General features: G+C 40.3%; 1 protein-coding gene across 1 annotated transcript in view; it reads left to right on the forward strand.

Moving 5' to 3' along the window:
• Positions 1-8,611, forward strand: part of LOC125226111 — a 43,985-nt gene extending 35,374 nt beyond the window's left edge. The window contains exons 7-9 of the mRNA XM_048129974.1: positions 1,774-1,951; positions 2,566-2,666; positions 7,449-8,611. Coding sequence (XP_047985931.1) covers positions 1,774-1,951; positions 2,566-2,666; positions 7,449-7,567 — 398 coding nt within the window. The 3' untranslated portion in view covers positions 7,568-8,611. The remainder of the gene's footprint in view (positions 1-1,773; positions 1,952-2,565; positions 2,667-7,448) is intronic.
• Positions 8,612-8,944: the final 333 nt, after the last annotated feature.

The following is an 8,944-nucleotide window of genomic DNA, read 5'->3' on the forward strand; positions in this document are numbered from 1 at the left end:
CCGGGCAGATGCCAAAGGATTTGACTCTACCCTGCGAGAACATCAACACAGATCTACCCAAACTATATCAATTAATGAAAGTGCGAACAAGAATGACCCGTCAGTACCTTATCTTCGAAATCAAGATTCCCTTAGTTTTTCAAGATGTATATGAAGGATTAATATCAATCCCACGTCAAGTTGGAAAAAATATGATCAAAATACGACCCATAGCAAAACAAGTGGCTATAAACATCAAAAAAGAATCGTATATACCTATGTTGGATGAAACTGTAAATAAATGCTCGCACTACGATTCATATACTCTCATTTGTACGCTACAAGGTCCAATTTATCAACTAAAGTCTGACTCACACCTCTGCATCGCCGATCAAATGTCGAACGAGTGTTCAGCTGACTCTGACACTTGTCGAAACATATGGACGGAACTAAGCACTATGAATACATACCTATACTTTTGTTGTGACGAATGTACTGCGAGAATCATATGCGGACAGGAGGTCAAGGCTGAGCATTTGAACAAGGCAGGAATCATAACCCTTCGAACAGAGTGCGTGTTGAATGGAGACGCCTTTACTATATTTCCCCAGAAGAAACTCTCGAACGAAATCAAAACACAATCAAACGTTGTTAAGTTCGACGTGCCTTCCATCAACAACGTTATAAACCTAACAGTACCAGTCTTGCAAGGCGAATCAACAGCTCTTGAAAACAACGACAAATATTTCAAGGTTATCAGAGATCAAATTGAACATATGAAGAACGAGGGAGCCCTATCAGACAGAATCAACTACCACGACATTCATCATTACACAGTAATCTACGTGGTCATGGGCATTGTCGCAGTGTTAGCAGTGCTGTACGTGCGCCGCTACATTCGTCGACGGCAACTCGTCGCGCGCCTCACCCCTCCGTTCGCCGCCGCCGCCGCCGCCGCCCCCCGGGAGAGCGGCCGCAGACTAACCTCGATGTCCATCACATCGCGCAGCTCTATCCCATCAGCGACCGAGCACCACCACAATGGACAACCCCCTGAGAGACAAGATCATCGCGTCGCGGCGACTGCGCTTAACTCTACAAACATTTCTATGTTTAGGGGATTTACTTCAATCAAATAATTCCTTGCAACTTAAATTCTATTCTGTCATTTGTTTCATTCTAATATTTGAATACATTTCACTGTAATGATCAGATTTATATAAGAATAATGTATCAGCATCTTTTATCAATCTCTCATCTCCTGGCCGGGAATATGTACAATGCAAGCATTGCACATTTCTCGCGTCAGCATAAAAATTAATATAATTATGACTTTATTTTAATTGCTGTATTTGCGATTACGCCATACATCGATTTATGCATTAGTTTACGTTTATACGTGCTCCTAGCTAGTACTCAAAATACCTTGGTTATCAATAAATTTATAAGTGTATCAAAATCAGTGTTTCTATCAAGACTACAATCAACCATCAAGAATCATATCATCTAAGGTGTACGGCTCGTACAATGCCGAGAACCGACTTCAAAACGACGGATTATTATTGCATTGGACGAGATTTGAATTCCAGAAGTCATTAGTTCAAGTTTCCCTCCAAAGACAGTCTCTAAAGTTAAACAAAATAAATCAAATGAAAGTGGAAAATGTCTGCCTTGGGTAAGACTTGAACTCACGGCCTCTGGAACTACTCCACTCCACCATTTTCCACTTTTAAATTTATTCTAAGCCTATGTGCATCTTTCTGCTTATCAGAAGTTAAAAATTCATCTTTCCAGGATACCAAAACGCAATTCTCCTCGATCCTTCCGGCCAAGCAGTGCTGTCTCCAGTGAATGGCTACTACAGACCCGGCCTTGGACCTCAGCAGGGCAATCCTGGACTCCTGTTGGGAGCGCCTATTGGCTTGCAGCGACCTTTCGACTTGGCGTACCAAGATCCTAATCTTGCGTACCAGTGAGTACCAATAAAAAGCCATTCCTATTCTTCTCTGCAAGGTACCAAAATTCAAGCTTTCTCGACATCTTTGGGCTAGCTGCAGTGGTGTCTCCAATGAAGTGCTACAGACCAGTGTAATAACAAGATATGTTATTACTGATGAGGATGGGCAGCGGCACGTTAGTCAAATGATAAACACGAGTAGTATTTAGGTAAAGCGTGAAGTAATGAATCCCTTTCTTGTATAAAGGTATGCCTATATATACATGTTTGGGTTGTCGTTTACCAAGCAATATGCGTTACGTCGCAGTAAACCATTGTGTTACTGCTAGACATGGAAAGTGGCTAGTATGCCATTACACCAGGCTTGGGACCTCAGCAGGGCAACCCTGGACTCCTAATGGGGGCTCCTATTGGCTTGCAGCGACCTTTCGACTTGGCATACCAAGATCCTTGCTTTCCAGTAAGTACCTATGGAACATATTGTTTCCCTTATTGCGAAATTTCTTCCTCGTATCTTAATAGGTATTTAATATCTGAAAATGTTATGTCAAAATATCTGCCTAATGTAGAAAGAATTTCGAAAACGTACAAATAATAAATAAATCTTTATCTTATCTGTAAATTTTCAGACAAGTTGGCCCTCAAGGACCGGGCCCAGAGGGTCAGCAGATCCGCCTAGCCGTGCCATTCCGCCAGACTCCCGCCGCGAATACTGCTACAAATGCAAACCGTAAGTAGACAAAAATTAAGTATAAACTTAAATAAATGTCATACTTATATGTCATACATAAAGTATAAAAGACCTAGATGTCCAAAGCTGGATTCGAATCAGTGTCCTCCGTTTTCGCAACGGATACCTGAACCACTCGGTCATTCGGTCACGATGGCCAGGGTCCTTTTTGTGAAAAAATAATGGAAGATCCATACTTGCCCTTTCTTACCCCACGCTTCGAGAACAAAAATCTGGTGCTCACTGAATATTACTTCTCCGGATAGCCACAGCCTGACTTTTTATTTCCAACTGACATGCCGTTCCGCTGTGCAAACTGATAATCAGGTTAGACGTTTGGACGTCTTTGACTGTCGCCACAACTAATTTATTTTTAACACGCTTTTATTAGGTCGTCGTGTATGTAACTAACTATGTAATGGAATCTGCGGAGGCTAATTTAACCATCTTCCAAGGATCGTAGCGTAATGAAAATTGGCAGCTGTATGTAGTTCTGATGACAATACAATAATATGATACTGTTGAACTGATCTGATGATGGAGCCGGAAGATATGAACTGGAACTACATGATGGAACATCATATCATAGCTGTTTTTGGGTTTCTTAGAAAAGTCTTGTAATGAACTTTGACTACGATTAGGTTTCAAGGTCTGATGATGGAGCCGGAAGATATGAACTGGAACTACATGATGGAACATCGTAACATAGCTGTTTTTGGGTTTCTTAGAAAAGTCTTGTAATAAACTTTGACTACGATTAGGTTTCAAGGTCTGATGATGGAGCCGGAAGATATGAACTGGAACTACATGATGGAACATCGTATCATAGCAGTTTTTGGGTTTCTTAGAAAAGTCTTGTAATGAACTTTGACTACGATTAGGTTTCAAGGTCTGATGATGAAGCTGGAAGATATGACCTGGAACTACATGATGGAACATCGTATCATAGCTGTTTTTGGGTTTCTTAGAAAAGTCTTGTAATAAACTTTGACTACGATTAGGTTTCAAGGTCTGATGATGAAGCTGGAAGATATGACTTGGAACTACATGATGGAACATCGTATCATAGCTGTTTTTGGGTTTCTTAGAAAAGTATTGTAATGAACTTTGACTACGATTAGGTTTCAATGTCTGATGATGGAGCCGGAAGAAATGAACTGGAACTACATGATGGAACTTCGTATCATAGCTATTTTCTGGTTTCTTAGAAAAGTCTTATAATGAACTTTGACGACGACTAGGTTTCAAGGTCTGATAATGAAGCCCGAAGATTGGCACTGGCATTCCATGATGGCATGGCATGGCATGGCAAAAAAAAAGGATCAACAAAGTATGTAAAATAAGTTGGGTTAGGGTTTTCTTGTGACCCTTAAGAGCAAAACTAAAGGGGGTTCGGGGGGCGAAGATCCCCGCATAAAAGAAAAATCAACGTAGTATTTAAAATAAGTTGGGTTAGGGTTTTCTTGTGACCCTTAAGAGCAAAGAAAGGGGGGCTCGGGGGCGAAGCCCCTCGCATAAAAAATGATCAATGTAATATTTAAAATAAGTTGGGTTAGGGTTTTCTTGTGACCCTTAAGAGGAAAGAAAGGGGGCCTCGGGGGGCGAAGCCCCCGGCATAAAAGGAAGATCAATGTAATTTTTAAAATAAGTTGGGCTAGGGTTTTCTTGTGACCCTTAAGAGCAAAAGTAAGGGGGGCTGCATAAAAGAAAGATCAACGTAATATTTAAAATAAGTTGGTTTAGGGTTTTCTTGTGACCCTCAAGAGTAAATAAACAAAAGGGGGGCTCGGGGGGCGAAGCCCCCGCATAAAAGAAAGATCAACGTAGTATTTAAAATAAGTTGGGTTAGGGTTTTCTTGTGACCCTTAAGAGCAAAAGTAAGAGGGGCTCGGGGGGCGAAGCCCCCCGCATAAAAGAAAGATCAACGTAATATTTAAAATAAGTTGGGTTAGGGTTTTCTTGTAACCCTTAAGAGCAAAGAAAGAGGGGCTCGGGGGGCGAAGCCCCCCGCAAAAAAAAAGGATCATCGTAGTATGTAAAATAAGTTGGGTTAGGGTTTTCTTGTGACCCTTAAGTGCAAAAGTAAGGGTGGTTCGGGGGGCGAAGCCCCCCGCAAAAAAAAATATCAACATAGTATGTAAAATAAGTTGGGTTAGGGTTTTCTTGTGACCCTGAAGAACAAAACTAAGGGGGGCTGGGGGGGCGAAGCCCCCCGCAAAAAAAAAATCAACGTAGTATTCAAAATAAGTTGGTTTAGGGTTTTCTTGTGACCCTCAAGAGTAAATAAACAAAAGGGGGGCTCGGGGGGCGAAGCCCCCGCATAAAAGAAAGATCAACGTAGTATTTAAAATAAGATGGGTTAGGGTTTTCTTGTGACCCTCAAGAGTAAATAAACAAAAGGGGGGCTCGGGGGGCGAAGCCCCCTGCATAAAAGAAAGATCAACGTAGTATTTAGAATAAGTTGGGTTAGGGTTTTCTTGTGACCCTTAAGAGCAAAAGTAAGGGGGCTCGGGGGGCGAAGCCCCCCGCATAAAAGAAAGATCAACGTAATATTTAAAATAAGTTGGGTTAGGGTTTTCTTGTGACCCTTATGAGCGAATAAAGGGGGGCTCGGGGGGCTCGGGGTCGAAGCCCCCCGCAAAAAAAGGATCATCGTAGTATGTAAAATAAGTTGGGTTAGGGTTTTCTTGTGACCCTTAAGAATAAAACTAAGGGGGGTTCGGGGGGCGAAGTCCCCCGCAAAAAAAAAATATCAACGTAGTATGTAAAATAAGTTGGGTTAGGGTTTTCTTGTGACCCTGAAGAAAAAAACTAAGGGGGGTTCGGAGGGCGAAGCCCCCCGCAAAAAAAAATCAACGAAGTATTCAAAATAAGTTGGTTTAGGGTTTTCTTGTGACCCTCAAGAGTAAATAAACAAAAGGGGGGCTCGGGGGGCGAAGCCCCCCGCATAAAAGAAAGATCAACGTAATATTTAAAATAAGTTGGGTTAGGGTTTTCTTATAACCCTTAAGAGCAAAGAAAGGGGGGCTCGGGGGGCGAAGCCCCCCGCAAAAAAAAAGGATCATTGTAGTATGTAAAATAAGTTGGGTTAGGGTTTTCTTGTGACCCTTAAGAATAAAAGTAAGGGGGGTTCGGGGGGCGTAGCCCCCCGCAAAAAAAAATCAACGTAGTATTCAAAATAAGTTGGTTTAGGGTTTTCTTGTTACCCTCAAGAGTAAATAAACAAAAGGGGGGCTCGGGGGGCGAAGCCCCCCGCATAAAAGAAAGATCAACGTAGTATTTAAAATAAGTTGGGTTAGGGTTTTCTTGTGACCCTTAAGAGCAAAAGTAAGGGGGCTCGCCCGCCGCATAAAAGAAAGATCAACGTAATATTTAAAATAAGTTGGGTTAGGGTTTTCTTGTAACCCTTAAGAGCAATGAAAGGGGGGCTCGGAGGGCGAAGCCCCCCCGCAAAAAAAAAGGATCATCGTAGTATGTAAAATAAGTTGGGTTAGGGTTTTCTTGTGACCCTTAAGTGCAAAAGTAAGGGGGGCTCGGGGAGCGAAGCCCCCCACATAAAAGAAAGATCAACGTAATATTTAAAATAAGTTGGGTTAGGGTTTTCTTGTAACCCTTAAGAGCAATGAAAGGGGGGCTCGGAGGGCGAAGCCCCCCCGCAAAAAAAAAGGATCATCGTAGTATGTAAAATAAGTTGGGTTAGGGTTTTCTTGTGACCCTTAAGTGCAAAAGTAAGGGGGGCTCGGGGAGCGAAGCCCCCCCCATAAAAGAAAGATCAATGTAATATTTAAAATAAGTTGGGTTAGGGCTTTCTTGTGACCCTTAAGAGCAAAAGTAAGGGGGGCAAAAGTAAGGGCTTTATCAACAAAAAATTTCACGCCACGCCACTGCTAAGCACGTCGCGAAGGTCTACAGATCCCAGAGCCACTATCAGTCTTTTAGTTGCTTAGCAAACTGTCGCGTCCACGTTCCATATCCAGGTTCAACCCCACGCAAATATACTAGAGAGCGACTGAGAAAATTCAACCTTTTGTCTTTTTCCTACTCTGTAAGATGAAATCCTTAAGTTCTGTATTGCATTAATCTTCAAATTAGCGCAGCACTATGAAATTTTTTTTAAATGAATGACTTTATTGCGATAAACTTGGTACCTATATATCAGGTGGTATTAATTCTTATTAAGTAGCAATACGTGTTAAGCCACAAATGGCTTGCGAAATTCGCCTACTTAAAATAATATTTTTGTTTAAATTTTAAATATATTTCATTATTAACGACTAAAAAGTATAAAATAAATTTATAGTTTAAAAAACTCTAGAAAAACACGCTTTTATAAATGCACGTGAAAGCCAAAAATAAATTATGGATCGTTCAAGTTGTCTCTATTGCTGGGATGAAGAGTAAACTATGTGCTTTTAATTATAATATTTGATTGTAAAAGCGTGGAGCGCTGTAACAGGAAAAACTTTTTGTATAACTTGCTGAGAAATCAAGTTAAGCTACATTACGAGAAGCAGTTTACACAGATTGGCGCGCTAACTGGACTTGCAGCACGACTGCAGCGCCCCACGCTTTTACAATCAAATATTATAATTAAAAGCACATAGTTTACTCTTCATCCCAGCAATAGAGACAACTTGAACGATCCATAATTTATTTTTGGCTTTCACGTGCATTTATAAAAGCGTGTTTTTCTAGAGTTTTTTAAACTATAAATTTTTTGTCATTAGTCTGTCAACTAAGATAAGGTTTTGTTGTTAATTTACTATGGGAAATGCTTCACAGAATCAGCAGCACCTGCCCAGCAGAAGCGCGTCGGCCAATCAGCGGAGAGTAGCGAGCTGAAGGAGGAACCGAAGCGCAATGCGATACCGGCGCAGGCGCAGCCGCCGCGCAAACCTTAGACCTAGCCAAATGTCTGCATAGTAGATCTTGTGTTAACATTCTTAGGATTTTGAGTCAAATCTGTAACAATGTCAATGTTCAGGGTCAAATTTTTATCTGACAAATATTTAAAGTCAGACGCAGGTCGAACGCGATTAATTAACATTTTTTTTCCAAAGTTTCGGCCAGGTTGCACTGGCCGTGGTCGCGGAAGACCGACGACGTCCCAGCAACCTGTCACTGGGTTTAAACATGTGCACAAAGCGCGAGAACTTAAAAAACTTAACCGCGGATTTCACCTTGTCTATTAAGGCTTAGTTAATTTTCTCGTCCCAGTTGCATTAGCGTCATTGAGAGATTGGGAACTGTTATTTATAACTGATAGCTGGTGACCTTTGAAAGTGTTAACAGAGTTTACTTATATGTTCCATATACCCGACACCCGTACATACTTCCCTAGCCGATCTTTTGAATTGAGATTTCTGAATTGTTGACATTTTACAGATTTTAAAAAATTAGTGAAGCGGCAAAACAAGCAATCGATCACAATTTTCGAAAAATATTGTCAAAACTTTGAAAGTTAGAGTTAATATTTGAAAAATTAAATATATCAATACAATCCAGGTATCTACTCATAAGGTGTAGATACAGTTTAGAAATGTGATAATAGATAATGTGAATATTCTGTGATTAGGTCAGCTTAAATAATTAATATTTTAGGCATATATCCATATATCCTAAGAACAACTGAAAGTATTTTCATGGAAAATATTTCGATTTGTATTTTTATTTCAGTTTTATCATAAACTAGATTCGTTTTTAATATTATGCCAACTCTTTTAAAATTGCTGACTGCTTAACCTCAATTTCATTGTATTTTCGACTTATAATTTTATTGTGCATAAATTCTATGCACTGGGTCATGCTCATGATCATGAAAATATTTAATTATGAATTTGAGATAATACTTTGATAGGATCAACGATTATGATATTATAATATCTTAGTACCTGATTGACCTTATTGTAGAGCATTGAACGAAATAAAAAAGAGTAATAAATTAATCAAGTTTTTTCATTTTAATCAGAAACTATCCCTCACATAAGGAGGATTGGATAACTTTGGATCACCTACCGATTTTTTTAGCGGTAATTTATTTTTGTCATAAGATCTGTCGATTGGTCTGTCAATACTTTAGCGTTGTCACTATTTAGGCCCTTCTAACTTTTGCCGTCCGGTCCGTCGGACTGATCGTCAGTGACCTCTGTTATACTTTTGCTACCCTCAATATCCCTAAAACGGATCTCTCTTTCTGTTACACCCTGTTTTATAGGTACCTTTCAATCCTCCTTATTTTATCATTATCCTACCTACATACTCGGTTGTCTACTCGTAGA

Source organism: Leguminivora glycinivorella, chromosome 5 (assembly GCF_023078275.1).
Source record: "Leguminivora glycinivorella isolate SPB_JAAS2020 chromosome 5, LegGlyc_1.1, whole genome shotgun sequence".
Taxonomy (NCBI): domain Eukaryota; kingdom Metazoa; phylum Arthropoda; class Insecta; order Lepidoptera; family Tortricidae; genus Leguminivora; species Leguminivora glycinivorella.